The 24,242-nt window shown below is 39.7% G+C and overlaps 1 protein-coding gene across 1 annotated transcript in view; it reads right to left on the bottom strand.

Annotated features, from left to right (window-relative positions):
- Positions 1-24,242, bottom strand: part of adamts3 (ADAM metallopeptidase with thrombospondin type 1 motif, 3) — a 214,831-nt gene that overhangs the window by 73,619 nt on the left and 116,970 nt on the right. Inside the window, exons 8-9 of the mRNA XM_074671066.1 lie at positions 22,936-23,041; positions 2,256-2,399 (exon numbers count right to left, since the gene is read on the bottom strand). Of these exons, the coding sequence (XP_074527167.1) occupies positions 2,256-2,399; positions 22,936-23,041 (250 nt within the window). The remainder of the gene's footprint in view (positions 1-2,255; positions 2,400-22,935; positions 23,042-24,242) is intronic.

Below are 24,242 nucleotides of genomic sequence, written 5' to 3'. Positions count from 1 at the left end.
ACACTGAACAGTAATGGATGCAAGTTCACCTTGAACTCCCAAACCACCAGTAAGTCTGTTTCCCTGGGTCAGTATATTTAGAGATGGGTGAGGATTGGTGATGTCTGCATTTTGTTTTTCAATTCAACATTTTACTATGCCAATACTTATTTCAGATTCAATTCAACTTTTTCGACAATTCATTCATTCATTCATTTTCTGAACCGCTTATCCTGCACAGGGTCGTGCGTGGCTGGAGCCTATCCCAGCTGTCATTGGGCGAGAGGTGGGGTACACCCTGGACTGGTCACCAGCCAATCACAGGGCTGATACATAGACAGACAACCCTTCAGGCGAGCACGCACACCTAGGGACAATTTAGAGTGACCAATTAACTTGATGAGCCTGTTTTTGGACCATGGAAGGAAGCCAGAGTACCCGGAGAGAATCCACGCATGCACGGGGAGGACATGCAAACTCCACACAGAAAGGCCCACCAGTCAAACTGGGAATCGACCTTCTTGCTGTGAGGCTGCAGCGCTAACAGTTACGCCCACAATGCCAAATTTATTCCAAATCTTACTGTTAACCACATCACTCCCATTCTGCAACAGCTGCACTGGCTACCCATCATCCACCTCACACATCACTCAAAAATTCCTGCTCCTCACCTTCAAAGCCTTCCATAACCTTGCTCCTCACTGATCTCCTCCTCATTAACAAACCCAGCCACACACTCAGATCTTCATCCTTCTTCAGCCTCAACTCCCCAGAAGCCCACTTGTCCCCCATTGGATCCAGAGCCTTTGATCGCTCTGCTCCTCATCTCTGGAACTCCCCCATTCTGGACATCCGTGACATTGACTCACTGACTATTTTCAATTCCTGCCTCAAAACCCATCTTTTTCACCTGACCTACTCACTCTGACTGTCATCCATCTCACTCATCAATTTCTTTAAAAAAAAATGTATACATCCATTTTTTTTTTTTAGCTTTTGTTGGAGTGTTTTTTTTTACTTTGTTTTGTATGGCGTCCTTGGGCTTCTTGAAAGGCACCTTAGAACAAAATGTAATACTATTATTATGCGATTCCACTGGGAAAAATGGTGAAAAACAGTGAAAAGCTTTCTTCAAACCCACACCTAGACAGAGTGAATTCACGTCAAAAAGAAAGAACAAACACGAGCAATGGGAAAAGTAGTAAATGTAAATTGTAAATGTGAATCTAAGCAGCTGGACTCAACACTGATAATGGATAATCGAGTGATTTGTTGTGTTGGGCTCTTGATTGCTCTCGTGTTTAAACATGAACCACTCTGATTCTTGAGGATTTCCTCACAAAATGATGCTAAAAGCTTTCAGACATTGTGCAACAGGAGTAATGCATTTTAATCCAACTTTTGAGTGTCTATTTGGCAGCTGTAGCCATTTTTTTTGGTTCCTCTTTAGATCCAGCTCAATAAAGTTTTCATAAAGTGTTAAATTATTATAATATCTCTACAGTTTCAGAGAGGCAGCTGCAGCAGCTAACGTGTCTCTCATTCCCTCGTTCTCAGACCCAGAGCTGTAACATCGTGATCCTTTCAATTTTTTAAATTGATTTTTCCCTCCGATGGATCCCTCTGTATCAGCCCAGAGGCTGCTCTAAATAAAGGGTGCTGTATGGCCATTGATTACACATTGCTGTTGTCATATCCTCTGATAGCGGATCAATAATTCACTGTAAATCAACTCTCTTGGACATACGTATTGATTCTAGTGCAGCTGAGAGAAAAACCTCATCACACGCATGGATGCACGTGCTGAGCCTCGTAATGTGACTGACTGTGATGTCATGACGCCATCATGTGTAGAGTAACATACTTTGAATACTTAAACATATCTTACGACATAAGCGTCCACATAACAAAACACCACGACTGGAACAGTTGCTGGCAAATTAAAGCAGATAATTGGTGGGTTACATCACCACGCCAGCTTCCGTGCTGAGAGACGACCTGCCACTGATTCTCAGCAATGAGTTGATTTAAACAAAAGATAAGTTAAACAAAAGATAGCGAATTGAATGAATCACAGCCGTGTGTGATGTTAATTTGATGGAAGGTGAAATAAAAACAGAACAGGTGTGATACATTAAGCTCGCAGTATCCGCCTCCCAAATGTCCTGGATGTTTGACAAGTACAACCCCCCAAACACAGGGGTAAATTTGCTACCCCAGAATTAAATTTAGACCCTTGTTCCTGAGGTTTAAAAACACCTTTAACCTGAACTCACTGGATGTATCTCTTGAGCTCCTGTCCGCTGCACATAGACCAGTGGTATCGATGGAAGGCAGCTTGCACCAGAGGAGCCATCACGCTGCCCATCGCTGTCTCATCCCCACAGCGGTTCCCCTGGCCGTCATGCTCCATGCCCAGTCTGCAGAAAAAAGGTAGAGACAAGCAAACAGTAGAAATTTAATCCACAAGGAGTGTCAAGAAGAGAAAGTGCTAAAGCAGCATTCTGTAACATGTCACAGCTGTAGTTTCAGGAGGTGAGGAAACTTTCTTTGGTTCAACACTTAAAACTGATTTGATACTTTCTTTTCTTCCCTTTTTCTCTTTTAATCCTGCACATACAGCAAGATAAATCTATTCAAGGCTCCTGTGAGGTTTTAGCTTGTTGTAAAACAGACTGATTTTAACATTGATGTCTCTTTTTGAACTAAACTGGGATCATGGAAACACTGATCATGCATGAACAAGAAAGAGTCAGCAGAGGAGCTTTGACCACACTGAGATCAATCCAAACTAAAAGATTGCACAGGAGCTTTAAAAAAAGTGTTATTTTTCAGAGTATGGATAATGTATGAAATGCAAATGGGTACAGAATCATAAATCCACTGTTGGAGATCTGCTTCAGACTTAAAATAAAAGACACAAGCCTTGAAAAAAAGAGGTTTAATGCACTTTCTCTGTAAGATACAAATAAATTAATCATACACCAAAAGATAAATGTCACAGGAACGGTTCTGCACTAAAAAGGACAAAAAAGGTTAAGAGGCAGAGAAATAGAAGAAGCTCCCAATTTTAAACTCACTTTTGAACTGTAATTAACTTAAACTTACATTTATTTTCTTAAGCTTGAGGACATAAAATCAGAAAAAAATTAGCTATTGTAATCTTTAGGGAGTCATAAAAAACAGTTCTTTACTTTTAAATTAAGAAATGTTCCAGTTATCACTCAGGAATGCCAAACACAAGAGGTGGAGAAATTAACTTCACAGAAATACCATAAACTAAAGACAGGCTGTTCAGATGTGACCGGGTACTTTGATGTCACACAGCTACATGTGTGTTCAAGGAGGAGATATGATGCAAAACTAATTTGTGAAAAACAAAGACTGATTTTTCTATAACTTTTGTTAGACACAAAAACAGGAAAATGATGCAACACTTCCACTCTCAGATGTTCTCATCTACAGTTACACTGAAACTGACATAGTCTCTTACAGAACAAGTGTGTCACCGTTTGATCTTGTCTAATGATCTAAGAAACCAGAGTATTTAATTGCCCTGTCCATATGAAGACCTAAACAGGAACAGGAGTTAGAAACATAACCTCCTCGCAACAAATTAATTTCGTTCTCTGCATTTTAACCACAATGATCCTTGTTGACACTATCAACAGGTGAAGTGAGTATCATGGATTTTCTCCTCTAAATGGCGGCTTCATGAGTTATTGTTGTTTTTTTTCAGTATTTTCTTTGAGTCATAGTCTGTCTTTAATTTTCCTGTTTCATGGCTTGTTTTCTCATATTTTTATAATCCACCCTCTTGTCTTCCTCCGTGGTTGATTTTCTTGTGCTAAATTTCTTGCGTATGTTTCATGTTAAGTCAAGTGTTTCCTGTTTTATTTTGTAGTTTTCTTCCTGTGTGTCCAGTTCTACCCCCTGACCTAGCGTATTTAATAACACCCTCATTAGTTTTACCTGTGTCACTACGTCACATCTGTATCAGAAAACCCTCAGTCTCTGTGCTTCCTCCAGTTTGTTGTTGTGTTGCAGTAATTTCTCTGTCGCACTTGATTCCTTTCAGGTGAGTATTTCTGATTTTTGTTCCATTTTTTTTTTTCTGTTTCGTCTAACTTTTTTTTTGTTTTTCTGCGTGACTCCTTGCACTTGTTTGGTAAACCCAACCTGACAGCCACCTGTCAGTGGGTTGGCAGTGTTATCTTGCCGTTGATTGTTTTGACCTGAAAGTCAACATGTTGGAAGAGAGGAAAATGGACAAGCTTAAGAAAGTGATTGACTTTGACAATGACCCAGCTGTGATGGCTGTGTCTGAGCATCCATGAGACTGCAGCTCATGTCTCTGATCTGTAGTTGTCAGCAGTTGGTAAAATTGTCTGAAAGCGGAGACAGGATGATGGACAGCCCCGGTCCGGTGATGAGCATAGGAGGAGAGGGCTGAACAGTTTAGTTGAAGAGCTACTGGAGCTCAAAGAGCTGAAAGTGAATGCTGGTTCTGATAGAAAGGTGTCAGAAAAGCACAGAGCATCACAGTCAACCAGCATTAGAGCGGGACCACAGCGCAATGTGCAGAAAGCAATCTAAAAGAAAAATATGAGTTCAAGGTGTTGACTTGGCCTAGTCTGCTCAATAGAGGCTTCAACTGACATCTAGTGGAGTCTATGTCTGTGGAGTCTACAAACTACTTATGACTGCTTGATGGTTGGAGCAAACTTTTCAGACCATGGACCCTTTTCAGGTTGGATATTTTCCAAGGATCCCTCATTATCACAAGAACAATTAGCTTAATATTAATACTATCTAATATTGTACTATTTAGTATTTTGAAACCATAGAATAAAGCTAAATTTATACTGTCCAAGTAATTCATTTCGTAAACTTTGGAAAAATATTGGCCTCGAGGCAGTGGTGTGCACAGAGGGGGGCAAGGGGGCCAAAATGTGCCCTCTAAGAGCCAAAACGTGTGGCAAAGTGGCCTTCTGGTTGGCAAAACACCATAAACTGCCATTTTGGATAGCTAACTGCCCTCTTGGGTGACAAAAACACATGCTCAGTCTGTAAACCCCACTGCAACAAAGGTGTTATATGTTTTGAGGGTTTTTTCTTCTATTGTTACACACTATGAAGTGATGGATCATATGAGAATTGATCCCATGGGAAAAAAAAAAAACAACTAAATTGGGCAGGAGTGTTGGAAAGCAACTGATTTTATAGGTTCAAGAGATCCCAGTTTGTTGATATGCTTTTTCAATGATACAGCACATTTTTACAATCATTTTAAAATTATCCTGCGGACCTCCTGAAGCTATGGTTCCCGGACCCTCAGGAGCCCTGGAACCCCACTTTGAGAAACATAGGGTTAGAGATAGAGACAATCATATTCTATTGTGAACAGAACAAAACCACCTTTATTGCTGTGAATGCAGCAATGCATTCACAGTATATGTTCTTCTGTGACAAAAAAATTTATTGCTGTGAATGCAGTAATGCATTCACAGCATATGTTCTTCTGTGACAAAAAAATTTATTCTTCTTCTTCTTCTTCTTCTTCATTCTTCCGCCCGCTTTTTTGGACCGCTAAAACTCCAGCAAACTTCAACCGATTTTCACCGTTCAAACTTCAAAATGTGTGTTTCAGTTGGGACAAGGGGGCTATGACTCTTCAGACACTTTTCACAAATACTTTTCGAGATATTCGACGATTTACGAAATTTCGGTCCCATAGAGATGAATGCGAAATTTTCAAAATTTCCTCTCTTCAGGACATTTTTTCAGCCTGCTTCAAACCCTCCTCATTCAGTCATACATTCAGCTACAAACTCCATTCAAACTTCAAAATATTCAGCTATCTTTTGGCTTCATTCAGTGGGTTTCAAATGTTTCCTAGCATTCATAGTTTCTTCACAATGACCCTTCAAAGGTCATGATGCATTTCAGCTCTTTGAGCCGTTTAACATTGGTGTGTATTGGACGGAATGTTTTGGCTCAGAGTGGGAGATTCAAACGACAGAGCAGGGAGAGGGGGAAACAAGACCTGAAAAATTTCTGGGTAAACTGCTCTCTTGGCCACATTTTTTTAGCTATCAACACAAATAAGCCCTCAGCATGTAAGTAGTCTTGTCCTGCTTCTGACAAAGTGGTTTTTAAAGCAAAAGGATGGAGCACTTTTTCACAAAATGGCCAACTGTCATGAGAAGTTCAAAAAAATCCCCATATACCTCCATGTTAATTCCTGAGGGGTTTTCTCAGAGATCAGTAAATTTTCCCTCATCTATCTATCGCTCTCGTGGGTTCGTTTCTTGACCTTCATGCATGAAATTTAGACGGACAGCTTCCTCTGGGTCTCAGGATTCCTACGGTGTGTTCATTTTTATTCTAGCCCTCACGGTTTTGGCAAGGTGACAGGAGATTCAGACTCTTGCTTTGCCACAAAATCTTCATAAGATTACAGTAACAAGGGCAAAGTTGTGCACCTGCACCTGCTGCCTTTAACGAGCTGGTCTCCGTGGAAACCTTTGATCTCATGCAGCTGTTTATAGTAACTCATCAAAACATCCAGGAACAAAGACAAGCATGTGTCTGTTAATTTATCATTGATCACCAATGCAAAATCTGGCTTCAGATAAGCCTCAGCAGACAGGTTGACATGATTGAACACACACACACACACACACACACACACACACACACACACACACACACACACACACACACACACACACACAGGGCAGAAAGTATCACACTTTAACAGCATTTGACTTCCATTTCCCTGAGTCAGCTCCTTATTTTCCCAGATTTTTTTCTTTTAATTTAAATTCCTTCCTTTAATTCCTGAATTGATTCAGCCAGTCAAACTTTTAAATCCTATTTTAGATTACACTGATTCATGCTTCATCATCATTCTTTTTGTCAGAATTGCAAGCACCTTTACACCCTGATTTCAAAGGGAATGTGTTGGGAATCAACAGACTCCACCAGCTCTCTGATGGCAGTTGGTAAACAATGATCACCATGGCAACATCTGGCTTCAGATGGGCCTCAGCCTACAGGCTTACATGGTTAAAAAACTCACACACAGGACACACAGGATTACATTTTAACAGGGTTTAAGATAGCCAACTTACTTTTCCCCTCAGTCAGGTCATTATTTCCATCAATGTTTTTTAAAATTTGATACATTCCTTTAATTTTTGAATAGACGCAACCATTTCAACTTTAACTCATCCATTCAATTTATTGTCCATTTATTTCCTCTCATCCAAGAGTTCATGGCAGGTTAATTCAGCATTCTGCATTAGCATTTCAGTGCAAGCTTTCCAGGAGTTCTTAAAACAATTTTCAGACATATCCTCATTCATTCATGTTCAGCATTCTGCATTAGCAGTTGAGCGCAAGCTTTTACAGGAGTTTTTAAAACAATTTTCAGACATATCCTCAGTCATTCATGATCAGCATTCTACATCAGCAGTTGAGCACAAGCTTTTCAAGACTTCGTTCAACCATTTTAAGACAAATCTTCAGTCATTCATGTTCAGCGTTCTGCATTAGCATTTCAGCGCGAGTTATCTAAGACTTCATTCAGCCATTTTCAGACATATCTTCAGTCATTCATGTTCAGCATTCTGCATTAGCAGTTCAGCACAAGCTGCTTCAGCATTCTGCATTCACAGCGCAATTTCTTCAGAAATTGCTTTTCTAGTTGCTGTGAATGCAGTAATGCATTCACAGCATATGTTCTTCTGTGACAAAAAAATTTATTCTTCTTCTTCTTCTTCTTCTTCATTCTTCCGCCCGCTTTTTTGGACCGCTAAAACTCCAGCAAACTTCAACCGATTTTCACCGTTCAAACTTCAAAATGTGTGTTTCAGTTGGGACAAGGGGGCTATGACTCTTCAGACACTTTTCACAAATACTTTTCGAGATATTCGACGATTTACGAAATTTCGGTCCCATAGAGATGAATGCGAAATTTTCAAAATTTCCTCTCTTCAGGACATTTTTTCAGCCTGCTTCAAACCCTCCTCATTCAGTCATACATTCAGCTACAAACTCCATTCAAACTTCAAAATATTCAGCTATCTTTTGGCTTCATTCAGTGGGTTTCAAATGTTTCCTAGCATTCATAGTTTCTTCACAATGACCCTTCAAAGGTCATGATGCATTTCAGCTCTTTGAGCCGTTTAACATTGGTGTGTATTGGACGGAATGTTTTGGCTCAGAGTGGGAGATTCAAACGACAGAGCAGGGAGAGGGGGAAACAAGACCTGAAAAATTTCTGGGTAAACTGCTCTCTTGGCCACATTTTTTTAGCTATCAACACAAATAAGCCCTCAGCATGTAAGTAGTCTTGTCCTGCTTCTGACAAAGTGGTTTTTAAAGCAAAAGGATGGAGCACTTTTTCACAAAATGGCCAACTGTCATGAGAAGTTCAAAAAAATCCCCATATACCTCCATGTTAATTCCTGAGGGGTTTTCTCAGAGATCAGTAAATTTTCCCTCATCTATCTATCGCTCTCGTGGGTTCGTTTCTTGACCTTCATGCATGAAATTTAGACGGACAGCTTCCTCTGGGTCTCAGGATTCCTACGGTGTGTTCATTTTTATTCTAGCCCTCACGGTTTTGGCAAGGTGACAGGAGATTCAGACTCTTGCTTTGCCACAAAATCTTCATAAGATTACAGTAACAAGGGCAAAGTTGTGCACCTGCACCTGCTGCCTTTAACGAGCTGGTCTCCGTGGAAACCTTTGATCTCATGCAGCTGTTTATAGTAACTCATCAAAACATCCAGGAACAAAGACAAGCATGTGTCTGTTAATTTATCATTGATCACCAATGCAAAATCTGGCTTCAGATAAGCCTCAGCAGACAGGTTGACATGATTGAACACACACACACACACACACACACACACACACACACACACACACACACACACACACACACACACACACACACACAGGGCAGAAAGTATCACACTTTAACAGCATTTGACTTCCATTTCCCTGAGTCAGCTCCTTATTTTCCCAGATTTTTTTCTTTTAATTTAAATTCCTTCCTTTAATTCCTGAATTGATTCAGCCAGTCAAACTTTTAAATCCTATTTTAGATTACACTGATTCATGCTTCATCATCATTCTTTTTGTCAGAATTGCAAGCACCTTTACACCCTGATTTCAAAGGGAATGTGTTGGGAATCAACAGACTCCACCAGCTCTCTGATGGCAGTTGGTAAACAATGATCACCATGGCAACATCTGGCTTCAGATGGGCCTCAGCCTACAGGCTTACATGGTTAAAAAACTCACACACAGGACACACAGGATTACATTTTAACAGGGTTTAAGATAGCCAACTTACTTTTCCCCTCAGTCAGGTCATTATTTCCATCAATGTTTTTTAAAATTTGATACATTCCTTTAATTTTTGAATAGACGCAACCATTTCAACTTTAACTCATCCATTCAATTTATTGTCCATTTATTTCCTCTCATCCAAGAGTTCATGGCAGGTTAATTCAGCATTCTGCATTAGCATTTCAGTGCAAGCTTTCCAGGAGTTCTTAAAACAATTTTCAGACATATCCTCATTCATTCATGTTCAGCATTCTGCATTAGCAGTTGAGCGCAAGCTTTTACAGGAGTTTTTAAAACAATTTTCAGACATATCCTCAGTCATTCATGATCAGCATTCTACATCAGCAGTTGAGCACAAGCTTTTCAAGACTTCGTTCAACCATTTTAAGACAAATCTTCAGTCATTCATGTTCAGCGTTCTGCATTAGCATTTCAGCGCGAGTTATCTAAGACTTCATTCAGCCATTTTCAGACATATCTTCAGTCATTCATGTTCAGCATTCTGCATTAGCAGTTCAGCACAAGCTGCTTCAGCATTCTGCATTCACAGCGCAATTTCTTCAGAAATTGCTTTTCTAGTTATGTTGAAATGCTGACTCAGCATTTCAACATATTGTTCTCCTGTGAATTTATTCTTTTTTTTCTTCTTCTTCTTATTCTTCCGTACGTTTTTTGGTTCGCTAAAACTCCTTCAAATTTTATCCGATTTTCACCATTCAACTTTTAAACTATTCAGCTTCTTCTGGAGAAGCGTGCTATGACTCTTGTGGTATTTAACCCATAAACTTTTTGAATTATTCAGCTTTTTATGAAAATTATACTCCATCTGAAATGCATTGGAAACTTCAGCTTCTCTTGAAAAATTTCCTTCAACTTTCAGAAGTTCTAGCCTCCTCATACTTCCTCTTACAGACTTCATTTGAACTTTAAAATATTCAGCTATCTTTCCACTCTTCAGGTTTTTGTCTGCTCTTTAATATCTTTTACTGTTTTTGAGATTTCACTGTTTGAGCAACATAAACTTTTCCCACTTTACCCTAAAATCTCAGCTTCCTAGAGTGCAATCATCGTTAGCTAGAGTGCAACACACTCTTGCAGAAAGGTTGCTGCTGTCTTTGAATAAATTGTCATAACTTCTGAAATATTTACAGTAGAAACTTAAAAAATACATCAAACAGTACATTATCTTGTGCTGCTTCTGACAAAGTGGCTTTTAAAGCAAAAACAACAAGCACTTTATCACAAAATGACCAGCTGTCATGAAGTTTTTACACCCTGAAGCCATCTGCTCCAATGTTAATTCCTGAGGAGTTTTCTCAAACATCAGTGGAATTTCCCTCATTTGCAAACTGCTCTCAATGACACAGTTCTGCATCTTCATACATGAAAGTTGCACCTTCAGCTTCCCCAGGATCTTGTGGTTCTTATGGTTTGTTTATTTTTATTCTAGCCCTCACGGTTTTGGCAAGATGACAGAAGATTCAGACTCTTGCTTCACCACAAAATGCCCAGAGTAACACATGAGCAGGGCAAAGTTTTGCAGCTGCAGCTTAATTGCATGTCTCCTTGACAACCTTTGATCTCATGCAGCTGTTTTTTACTAAGTAATCAAAACATCCAGGAACAAAGACACACATGTACTTCAGTTACTTATAAGACCATACCTCCCCCTTTGACTTAATCTACATGCTCCACTATTCAAACAACTTTTTCCCACACCTTATAATTCTCAAACTGCTACTTTTTCTTCTATTACTAGTGCTACATTAATCTCTGTACTGTTTTTTCCCTTATTTCTCCTACTTCTTCTCTCCATTCCACATTTTCAGCTCTGGTTCACATCTTAACCCCCCTTTTTTAACTTTTAAATGGTTAAACTTTATTTAAAACATTTTACCAACAAAAACACAGACTCAAATGATCTCCTGATCCACTGCAACTCCTTCAACTTCAACTGCTTCTACCTTCTGCAGACTTTGACTTAAAGACCTCATTGACATAATAAACTGGTCCTATTACCCTTAATCCTATTTACACATTAGTCATAGATTTCTGCTTTCTTCTACATTTTTGAAGATTTCACTTTTTGATCTTTCTCTTATTTTTATTATTTTATTTGAACTCTTTTAGGATAATTTACATTTCCACTATATCTATTAAACCCTTCATCTCATGCAGCTGTTTATACTAACTCATCAAAACATTCAGGAACAAAGACACACATGTGTGTGTGCTCTTTCTGTCCCTCACACATCCCAGACCTTTACATGCAGTGATATTTCCATCACTACTTCAGTTACTTAAAATACCCTCCCTCCCCCTTTGACTTAATCCTCATGCTCCACTATTCACACAATTTATTCCACAGCTTTAACTTGTCAAACTTCTGCTTCTTCTCCTAATATTAGTGCTTCATAAACCTCTGTATTTTTCCCTATTTCTGCTAATTGTTAATCTGTCCATTCCACATTTTCAGCTCTGCTTCACATCTATAGCCTTTTTAAACTTTATTTAAACAATTTTACCAGCAAAGACAGACACTAAAATAATCTTCTGATCCACTGCAACTCCTTCAACTTCAACTGCTTCTACCTTCTGCAGACTTTGACTTAAGACTCTATTCACACATGAAACTGGCCCTATTATCCTTTATGCTATTTACACATTAGTCATAGATTTCTGATTACTAACATCTGAATTACTACTCCTTCTTCTAATACTAGTGCTACATCAACCTCTGTACTTTCCCCCCCTATTTCTGCTACTTCTTCTTCTCTCAATTCCACATTTTCAGCTCTGGTTCACATCTCAATCCTTTTCTTTACATTTAAATGATTTAACTTTATTAAAAACATTTTACCATCAAAAGCAGAGACTGAAATAATCTGCTGATCCACTAAATTAGGGTTGCCCAATCCTGGTCCTGGGGACCCCCTGCCCTGCATATTTTAGATGTTACCCCTCTGCAGCACACCTGATTCAAATGAATGGCTCGTTATCAGGCTTGAGCAGAGCTTGATGACGAGCTGATCATTTGAATCAGGTGTGTTGGAGACAGGAACATTAATAACATGCAGGGCAGGGGGCCCCCAGGACCAGGATTGGGAAACACTGCACTAAAAGTCCTTCAACTTGAAATGCTTCTACCTTCTGCAGACTTTGATTTGAGACTCTGTTTGCACAATAAACTGGTCCTATTATTCTTATGCTATTTACACATTAGTCATAGATTTCTGATTTCTCTTTTTGAATTACTACTTCTTCTTCTAATATTAGTGCTACATTAACCTCTGTACTTTTTTTCTGCTACTTCTTATTCTCTCAATTCCACATTTTCAGTTCTGCATCACATCTATAGCCGTTTTTTACCTTTAAATCATTACACTTTATTATAACAATTTTACCAGCAAAGACAGACACTAAAATAATTTGCTGATCCACTAAAACTCCTTCAACTTCAACTGCTTCTACCTTTTGCAGTCCTTGACTTAAGACTCTGTACACACATTAAACTGGCCCTATTATCCTTTATGCTATTTACACATTAGTCATGGATTTCTGCTTTCTTCTACATTATTGGAGATTTCACCTTTTGATCTTTCTCTCTTTTTTTATTTATTCATTTATTTTAACTTTTTTAGACTTATTTATATTTTTCACTGTATCCACTGTCTTTATCCACTTTGTCTTCACTTCATTTTCCTTAGCTATTTTTTCTTAACTTTCTCTCAACTTTTCTTTTACTTTCTTTCTCACTTTTTCTCTTCTGCCTTTCTTCTTAACTTCTACATCACTTTAAACTCACCTTTTTTCTTTACTCCTTCTTTACTCTGTCTTCACAATTTGTTCCCTTCCTCTTCCCTCCCTCTACACTCCAAATTCTCAGTTCATACTTTGTTCAACTATTTAGCTGTTTTCTTTCACATTTTCAGCTTTTTCCACTAGTATTTTCATTTCTTCAGCTTCAGCATTTCAACGCATTTTCTGCAAGGAAATGCAATTTCTCTAGTTCTTCTTCTTCTTCTTCTTCTTCTTCTTCATTCTTCCGCCCGCTTTTTTGGACCGCTAAAACTCAGGCAAACTTCAACCGATTTTCACCGTTCAAACTTCAAAACGTGTGTTTCAGTTGGGACAAGGGGGCTATGACTCTTCAGACACTTTTCACAAATACTTTTTGAGATATTTCAGAATTTGTGCGTTTTTTGGTCTCATAGAGATGAATGAGGAATTTTCAAAATTTTCTCCTTTCAGGACATTTTTTCAGCCTGCTTCAAACGCTCCTCATTCAGTCATACATTCAGCTACAAACTCCATTCAAACTTTAAAATATTAAGCTACCTTTTGGCTTCATTCAGTTGGTTTCAAATGTTTCCTAGCATTCATAGTTTCTTCACAATGACCCTTCAAAGGTCATGATGCATTTCAGCTCTTCGAGCCGTTTAACATTGGTGTGTATTGGACGGAATGTTTTGGCTCAGAGTGGGAGATTCAAACGACAGAGCAGGGAGAGGGGGAAACAAGACCTGAAAAATTTCTGGGTAAACTGCTCTTTTGGTCACAATGTTCGCTCCACATAGGCATTTTATATATCAAAATGGAGGAGGGCTTGTCCTGCTTCTGACAAAGTGGTTTTTAAAGCAAAAGGATGGAGCACTTTTTCACAAAATGGCCAACTGTCATGAGAAGTTCAAAAAAATCCCCATATACCTCCATGTTAATTCCTGAGGGGTTTTCTCAGAGAACAGTCAAATTTCCCTCATCTATCTATCGCTCTTGTGGGTTCGTTTCTCGACCTTCATGCATGAAATTTAGACGGACAGCTTCCTCTGGGTCTCAGGATTCCTACGGTGTGTTCATTTTTATTCTAGCCCTCACGGTTTTGGCAAGGTGACAGGAGATTCGGACTCTTGCTTTGCCACAAAATCCTCAGAAGATTACAGTAACAAGGGCAAAGTTGTGCACCTGCACCTGCTGCCCTTGACGAGCTGGTCACCGTGGAAACCTTTGATCTCATGCAGCTGTTTATAGTAACTCATCAAAACATTCAGGAACAAAGACAAGCATGTGTGTGTTGATTTATCAGTGATCACCAATGCAAAATCTGGCTTCAGATAAGCCTCAGCAGACAGGTTGACATGATTGAACACACACACACACACACACACACACACACACACACACACACACACAGGGCAGAAAGTATCACACTTTAACAGCATTTGACTTCCATCTCCCTGAGTCAGCTCCTTATTTTCCTAGATTTTTTTCTTTAAATCTAAATTCCTTCCTTTAATTCCTGAATTGATTCAGCCATTCAAACTTTTAAATCCAATTTTAGATTACACAGATTCATGCTTTATGATCATTCTTTTTGTCAGAATTGCAAGCACCTTTACACCCTGATTTCAAAGGGAATGTGTTGGGAATCAACAGACTCCACCAGCTCTCTGATGGCAGTTGGTGAACAATGATCACCATGGCAACATCTGGCTTCAGATGGGCCTCAGCCTACAGGCTTACATGGTTAAAAAAACTCACACACAGGACACACAGGATTACATTTTAACAGGGTTTTAGATATCCAACTTGCATTTTCCCTCAGTCAGGTCATTATTTCCATAAATGTTCTTTAAAATTTAATTCATTCCTTACATTTTTTGAAAAGACGCAACCCAAGTAGCTGCTTGTTGCAGCAGCTCTCGTCTTTGTCTGTTTCTTGTAATTTTTTTCGACTCTTTTTCGTCATCTTTGTATTTGGAGTGGATCATTACTTTGTATGGTACATTGCCGGTCACGGACACCAAACTTTTTGTGGCTTCGGCGGTATTTTTTACTACTTTTCTCCTGTGTTTGTCTGGAGATCCTACATGTAACCATGGCTGCATTGTTTACATGCAAAATTGGCTGTTAGCAGCCTGTAGCATGTCAATGCTAACTAGTGTAGGGCTTGATGATTTCCCTCGAGCTGAGGAGGAGGAGGGGAGGACGACGTGCTGGTTCTCGGATGTGAGCTGGGAGGTGACGACGTGGACCTGTCCTTCCATCCATCCTTGTTGGGAACGTGGGATCTAGCCCCAGGGGATGGACGAGCTAGCCATGCTAACCCAGCGGCATCGTGCTGTTCACGGACGTGCCTGACGGAGCTGACATCGGACGCCGGCGCCACATTGGAGGAGCTTCACCTGCTGTGAGCAGACAGGAGACAGAGACTGAACAGACTGCTGGGAGGCTCAGTCCTGGACCCTGTGGAGGTGGAGGCTGGCTGGGCTGGAGAGTGGTGGACGAGTGGTGGACGGGATGTCGTCATCTAATTTCTTATGGACTTTTTTTGCACTTTCTATACTCTTTCTTACTTTTGTTTTCTTAAATACTGCGGTGACTCCTGAATTTCCCCTCGGGGATAAATAAAGTATTTTCTATTCTATTCTATTCTATTTAAACTTTAAATTCATTCATCCATTCAATTTACTTGTCCATTCATTTCCTTTCATCCAAGAGTTCATGGCAGGCTAATTCAGCATTCTGAATTAGCAGTTGAGCGCAAGCTTTTCAGGAGTTCTTTAAACAATTTTCAGAAATATCTTCAGTCATACATGTTCAGCATTCTACATCAGCAGTTGAGCACAAGCTTTTAAAGACTTCATTCAACCATTTTCAGACACATCTTCAGTCATTCATGTTCAGTACTCTGCATTAGCATTTAAGTGCAAGATTTTAAACACTTCATTCAGCCATTTTAAGACATACCTTCGGTCATTCATGTTCAGCATTCTGCATTAGCAGTTCAGCGCAAGCTGCTTCAGCATTCTGCATTCACAGCGCAATTTCTTCAGAAATTGCTTTTCTAGTTGTCTCTAAAGCTCATTAAATGTTGTCACCATGAAAGCTAAATAAAAAACAACAAACCTCATGATAAAAAAAAAATGGTTCTTGCACAGGAAGAACAAATGTTTTCAGGAGTCTTTCCTTCAAATTATGATCATGATGGATCATTGTTATGTTCTTTCAAAGCTTCTCATGTCACTACAATGTCCTTTGAAAAACAATTAAACTGAGTTGCTATTGTGCTTTGAGGGAAATCAGTGAATCCAATCTCACAGCCTGACAGAGAGAAGAGAAACAACAGGCCTGAGATGTTGTTTGTGCCGTCAGTCTGAGCTGCCCTTGCTCTAAATGATACGCCGTGTTGTGCTGAAATAAATAAATAAAGCAAGCATCAATACAAATTTGTCAGCACACATGGCACCGATGCTGTATATCTCAATGTCAACACCACAAGTTCATATTAGGTTATTTTTGTAAACACGGGGAATGTCAGAGCCATTCTGCAGCTGCTGTAACAGGCGGTACAATTTCCTGACCTCAGTCACTTTTTAGATCATTTCTCTGGGAAAAATTTGTGAGGATGTCCTGCAGTTGACTAACACATACATTAAATATCTATTTACTTTTTTTATCATTGGCATTTCTCCCATTTTAATGTGTGTTAACAACCCTACTTTTATTCTTCCTTACCTCTGATAGAGAATTCCCTCAGAGACCGGCTCTCTCTGAAGAAGTGTTCCTGGATCCTTTCTGCTATAATTCAATATTAAGTCCAAATTGCAATTTGTATCTGATTTCTGTATTTAGTTGGTTGCCTCTGATAAATGAAATGTGGAGGGGTACACTTTAGGATGTTACGGTATTTCACCCGGAGCTTAGCACTGTAATCGAGTTAATGCAGGCTCACAGAGGTGTATTGTCAGGAGCTGTAGCCATCACGGACTGCACACATGACTTGACATGGTTAAAAATGGCTCCATTTGGCCTTAATGCTGCGCAAAGCATGCTGAGATACAAAAAGAAGCATACCAGACTGGCAACATCCTGAAAACTCTAATTATGTATAATCATGCATTAAAGGCGCTGTGAGGACTATTCATTGATTGCAGTGACATCTCAGGTAGTGATTTTACGGTGTAAACACTCTGTCTCCCATGAGTACTATCACACCCCGCTGAAGAGTCATGATTTTTTCCAAGGTATGCACTTGTTTTGAAGCGAATGAATGGAGAGCAGATTTATTTTTAACACTACTTTTCACAACTTTTCACAGGACAGAAGTGATGCGGTTTGTATCCAGATTGTACTTTTTGCAAGTGGGCTATATTCTGTAAACACATCCACGTGTGTGACGATCGGTGCTCTCATTGGACAGCACTGAAAAAGGGCGGCACACAGAATACAGAAATGGAGGTAAACATGTGTGTTTGTGCTCTTATTAGAGCTGCAAAATCATTTTCAGTTTCACAAGCAGCTCTATCAAAGCAGGCTTAACAACATTGTTTTAAATTTTGGAACAGCGCAGACAAATGCGCGCAGCAAGGAGACGCTATGCTCTGTGTGTCCTGACCCACAACATGCCAGCAACACCGTGGCTAAACAGAAAACGGAGGATCAGGTATGAACCAAAGACGGTTAGGTTACGGTGGCTTTATTGGCCCAAAAGGCACATGTATCCTGTAGTTAGTTCGGATGGACCTTGGTTTGTATTCAGACTTGCACCGGAGAACCATGCACCACACCAGAGTTCGCTTGGAAGTGGACCGAGACCACCTCAAAAAGTGGGTCTCGGTCCGGTTGTTTGGTCCGCACCAGGGTTCGTTTATGTCTATTCACACCTGCATGAAAAGTCGGCACCAGCGTGGGAAACGAACCCTGGTCCGTTTGAAGTGGACCAAACAGTCCAGGTCTGAATACGCCCTAACATTACTATAGAATAAATATCACTTCTTGCTGCCGGGGTAGGGTCATCATAGAATCTTTTGGTCTGTTAACTGGAAATCAATTCATGTTCTCCTGGGAGAATCAGGATACTGAGAAAAAGCATTCAAAACTAGAAAAGCACTCAGAGAGCGCAGACTACCGCCAAGCATATTGTGATTGTGACGTAACACTTGAGTTTGACTGTAATTTCAATGTCCCTTTCAGCAGACTGTCTGCTACAATTTGGTGTTAGTTGCAGGTTTATACAATAATTTGTTACCTGACAGTGTTGAAAATGATGATGACCCAGTACATATTTCATATTCCAGATTTTAGTATCCAAAATATTGCCAGGATCTGGATCATACTTTTACATCTGTTAGAAATTATGGTGACCTTGTCTTGTATTGTTTTGCAAAGCAATCCGACCATTGATTGTGGAGTTATATACACATATGGTGAAAACGGCCCTATCTCACAATGATAAAGAATCCTTTAAAAAGTCCTGGATCCAGATCACCTTCAAAATGTAATCACTTCTGTCTTATCCCAAAAACATAACCTCCTTGGTGAAGGTAAATATCAATGACGCTGATAATCTTATTTTGAATTGTGGATTATGAGCAGGTGAATGGCTAAATGTGAGACTATTTTCCTTACAGTGCCAATAAAAAACATTGGTAAACCATTATGGAAATAAATGAACTGCACAGAACATGTTTTAATGGACTCAGAAACCCAGACTTAAAATCTGCTCTAAAGAAAACTGATTTTATCCAGGATTCAGGATACACCTAGAGTGATCTGTTTTATTGTGTATAGTCTCTGTTCAACATAAATACCCCTCCTAGGAATTCAGATACAGGAGTAAAGGTCTATATTCACACATCAGGGGATCTTATTATGTGTTATTACTGGCATATGGAGGTGACAGGCGGGGTATAGTGCTGTCACCTTGACTGCTCTGTCTGTCAACACAACAGACCATTGAATAAATGTTTCTGACACATCTCATACCTTACTGTCACTCACTCACTCTGTCTGCTCTTTCTGCTGATTTAATCATATCCCCCCAGGTTGTTCAACGCCTGAAATAAAGACCCTCAGGGAAGAGCAGTGAATACCAGCAGACACGCACATGTTATTGAATGACGTAACATGTTCACATGTTTTTATCAAACACCACTAAGTAATTAAATCATTGCTGTAAAACAACCAAAGCCATGCTCTTTCTATGGATCTGTGGTCACATGGTTACTTGACATATGGTAGCCTGGGAAACCAAGGGGGAGACTGGCTTAATTAAAGGACACTAGAGCTCCCTATTGAATTTACAATGACTGCTGGTGGAAAAGTGCGGGAATAATAATGAGCTAATATTGAAGCTCCACTGTGGCTTGTTTTGTCTATATCATACAATTATCTCTGCTCCTAAAGCCTATTAAAGAAATTATATGCTGCTTGCACTATCGTTATTATGAAGAAAGCCTACATTTTATGTCCCACTTTACAGATGCCTGGAAATTATTTCACGAGATGAGTAGAGTATTAATCAGCTGCTCATGAACTAATCCCAGAGCAAAGGATGTGTGATGAAAAACGTGCATGTGGGTCATTGTCCTGATAAATGACTGATATTAATGTGTTATTTTGGTTATTATTCCAGTTATATGTTACTAGCAAATATAACTAATGGATGTTTCTTTCATTGACTTGCAAACAAAGCTTTATATTCCAAGACCATCTGTCGTTACATGCAGAAAAGCCCAACTGCAGCGAGTTGACGTGCGTTTTAAGTGGCATCATCAGCATGGATGAAGAGATCGGTCAGTAAGTTGGTCAAACATCCTTGTTCCATCATCACAGACTGATAAAATTAAACCTCACCTGTCCCTCAGGTGTCTCAATACCAGATGATGAGTGGTCAGTTCTCTGCAGAGTTACGAGCTGCGCAGACATCAGTAAACTCTGCTTCTTACCAAGGAAAATGTTCTCCATTAGGGGGCTGACCTTTAAGGTTCAAGTGGCCTCGATTGATTGATCTTGTTGATATACCCTCTATTACATCAGAAGGATCAGACTCTACCTGACATAAGAGGCCACACAGCTTCTGGTACAAGCCTCCCTGCAGATTACCCAGAATGCAGCAGGACGTCTGGTCTTTAACCAGCCCAAAACAGCATGTCACCCTGCTATTAATCCTACCTCCTAACTGACTTCCAGTCACAGCTCCAATCGAATTGAAAGCTCTTCTTCTGGCTTACAAAACATTGACAAGAACAGTTCCTGCCTACCTGGGGTCCCTCATCCAGGTCTGCACTCCTTCACTACGCTCTACTTGTGAAAGACGCCTGGTGCTCCCAGTCCAGCACGGCTCTAAATCTCTAGCCAGACTCTTCTCCTCTGGTTTGCCCAAATGGTGGAATAAATCACCTAACTCTTTATAATCCGCAGAGTCCCTTTCTACTTTAAGAGATGTCTGAAGACTCATTTGTTCAGGGAACACCTAGGCCCTTAATCTGACCCTTTTCCTCTTTGTCCTCAGGGGTAGAATGAGTCAGAAAGTCTCAGACCCAGCTCTTAGATAATATTAAGCACTGGTCATCGAATGTTGTTGAAGGTTGAACTATACTGTTGCAGCAATTCATTGTGGTTAGTTATGGCTACATTCGTCTACATAGGAAAACAAAAAAATCTTCTTGCACTTAATGGCAGCGCCTGCAGCCAAATAACTTGTAGCACTTGTCACACTTAATAAGAGTTTCCCCCCTGTCAAATTTCTTGCTTGTGGCTTTGCACAACAGTGTCTGCTAAATAAAACTGAAAAACTGTAGATACAGAGAAAATATGGCAGAATGTCTTTATGTGAGGATCAGGATCTGGGTTTTATTTGGATTTCTTTTCATGATGTTAAGACTATTTGCCCTAAAAACTTGCTGACTTTCTTGTGTTCCCTAATGAGTGTTTTTTAACTCTGATATTTTCACATCACGATGAATACATTCATTTAAAGACATCAGCTGTAAGAGTTTCAGCTTTATACAAGTAGCCTATACACTGTCTAAATGTAGTTTAATGAGATGATATTGGATAGACTTTGGTTGTGTTTGTGACCCTGACAGAAAATGTAAATGTAAAATGCAAGCTGGGGCTGTATGACAATGGACCTTGACTGACTTTGTCTATGCTTGCTCTAAGTCATTTGAAAGATTTATAGAATCAATCAGATAACATGTGTACAGATTGTTGAAAGCTTTATGTAACTGAAGGTATAACATGTTTTTAATATTGATACAGTGCATCATTCATTTCTTTCCTGCGTTCTCCACTTCATGCAGTCATTTATCTCCTTAGCCTTGGAAAAACAAAAGAAACTCTGCCACTGTTACGGTAACCACTGTTCTCCAGTTCAGGAGCTCAGCTTTTGGCTCAGGATTTATGAATACGCTTCTTTACTTTACTGAGACTCAATCTTGAAATTGAATAACAAGTTATCAAAAAAAAATCCTCCAAGATCTTTCTAGGCTTTGGAAGTCTGTGTGTTTACAGTACAGCTCCAGGTTTTCTGGTTGGTTTAATATTTAACTCGGGAAAACCTCTGTATCCCTGAGGATGGCTGCCCCAGGGTCAGCTGCAGAGCAACCACCGTGAAGATGGAGGATTCGATGTCACGCTCCGGGAGCATTCAGCTGTGTGTGCTGTATCACTTGGTTGGCTTTGTCTAACATCTGCTCATCCAGCTGAAGGATTTCATCCTTTTGTCGACACAATTTTTCTCACACCTTTCCTAAACATTTCATTCCCAGCAAGCTGAGAAAAAAAACATCTGATGCTCTGCTTGTGAGCTTGAGGCCTGCAGATGACTCTGTCTGGGAGAAGCTGCTTCACTAATGGTGCTTAATGTTGTGTATTGACTTTTCTATTCAGTACATGCTTCTTTCAATTAAAATATAAACATCTGAATAATTTATTGGTTTACCACGCTGTGTTTCAAGCTCATGTATGTACGAATAAGAAACTGGGAAAAGGTGAAATACCGTATTATCTTTAATAGAGACTATTGATTGTTCATTTCTAATCCCATCTGTAGAAGGAAGTAGACCTTTATTTGACTCAGTCTTGTTAAAGAGGCAGGCTTAATATCAGAGGCTGGATTAGAATAAACTTAATGTCCAACTTCTTATTCACATTTCTTATTTCCCTAATATTTAAAAAAACTTCTTCTTTCATACAGTTCCATGTGCAGCAGAGGAACTGTGAGAATTAATTTCCTCCTTGGATAAATTAAGTATTTCTGAGTAATACCTGCAACATGATATTAAAATCACCTGGAGTTTATTTGCTCTTACTCTGCCTTTGCCTGTATGTACGACTGGCCTTTATTTGTTCATGCCATTATCAGATCTCAGACTTTATTTGACTTCCAGCAAATATAGCCTGGGATGTTGTTACTGTGCATGAGATGTGCTCAAGGACCAAAAAAAAAACAAAAAACAATAGGCATCATGCAGACAAAAAGCGACTCGGCGTATTTTGTGTGTGTGTGTGTGTGTTCTTTCAGGGGGACACTAGCTCAGCAAACTGCCCAAGAAATCCAATAAAGGCTAACATGTTTAGCGAGCCAGCTAAAGGCCAAACTGCTTTAGGGTTTCCTTTGTCACTTACTGTTCTGATCACAGGGAACAAAAGTCTCAGCTCGGTGTTCACACACATGCACAATTGCTGTATTATATTATGCAGAGACACAATCGCTTTTCTCACAGCTCAGCAGGGTGTCACCTTGATGGATGCGTGTGTTTAGGCGCCTCGGGGAAGGGGGAAAAAAACACAACAAGAACTCACACGTGTCCCGTCTCATGAGCCACAACGAAAGCTGAGGAGAAGCCGTCTTCATGGTTGAGGGTGCAGCTTCGAACAGGGTGGCACATGCCTGTGACTGGAGCGTAACCTGGAGGACAAGACAAGACAGCAACGATCAAACTCACTCTTTATTTAATACAGAGAAGAGTCCAAATGACTCTGAATCTGTGTTTATGCTAGTGACGCTTTCATTGAAGAGTTTGATATTTAAAGGGCAAGGTTAATTTTTTTTCAATTAACACTTAACATGATCTGATAATGGCAGCAGAGTAAGTCAATCACTGATTTTGTATGTTATTCTACAAAAAAAGCACACATTTAGAGAAAGAAGTGGCTGTTTTTGGTACAGCTGTTCAAAATGCTCTTCTTTCAGCTTCGCGTCATTTGATGTAACAAAAGGGACTCGCATTCCTGTACTTCGATTTAAGCAAATGTGAATAACAGGTTGTCATAAGTGAGATTGGGCATTTCGGGTTATGTTTGTTGTGTTTCTTTCAAAATATTATTTAATTTGACAATCAATTAAGATGATTAAAATGTATTTGGATGGATGGATGCAGAAACACTAGCTTAACAGGACATTGAGTCCACTTTTTTGGACTATGTGAGTTCGTTTTGTGCAGCTGACAAGGTGTGACTTTATTTCTGCATCAGTCACAAAATCGCAGTTGTCCGTGGTGCCCATTTCTCAACAGGAAGATTGACATGAAGGAGTCTATTTTATAAAGTCTATGGATGGAGTTCAGGATGGGATACCGGAGCCAGGTCCAGGTGAGACTGACGCGAATGCTGTCCCGCCAGACAGCAGCAGCCCCTAGCCCGGCTCCTGGTGACAGACGTAAATAAGGATCCTCAGAGATTCAACTAGGGCTTGACATTAACTTTTTTGCTCATCAGCCACTGTGGCTAGTGGTATCCCTGAGTTACTAGCCACTCAGTATTTTCACTGGCCACAATTTGTTGTTGGATAATTATGTTCAATATGATTAAAGCCGATGATGACATGCTAAAGTTTACTTAAAAAAGATTCACAACCTCTTTAAACGTAAATGACCCCTATGCACACTCAAAACAAGACTACATCAGTGTTAAAATCCACAGGTCCTTGATCAGGTATTCAGCTCTGATAAAGTTGTGTGTAACATTGTGCTCCTTTCAAATGAAAATATGCAATCTATTAAGACATAGTAATTAAAATAGTAGTTTGTTATTGCTTATAATAAAATGGTAAAGGGGATTAACTGAACTGTTAAAAACTCAGCAAGAGACACTGTCTGCTTAAATATTTA

This window comes from Halichoeres trimaculatus, unplaced genomic scaffold (genome assembly GCF_033239565.1).
Source record: "Halichoeres trimaculatus isolate MK-OKI-2021-1 unplaced genomic scaffold, fHalTri1.1 fHalTri1_scaffold_5, whole genome shotgun sequence".
NCBI classification, from domain to species: Eukaryota; Metazoa; Chordata; class Actinopteri; order Labriformes; family Labridae; genus Halichoeres; species Halichoeres trimaculatus.
This window is presented reverse-complemented; position numbering and strand designations above follow the sequence as displayed.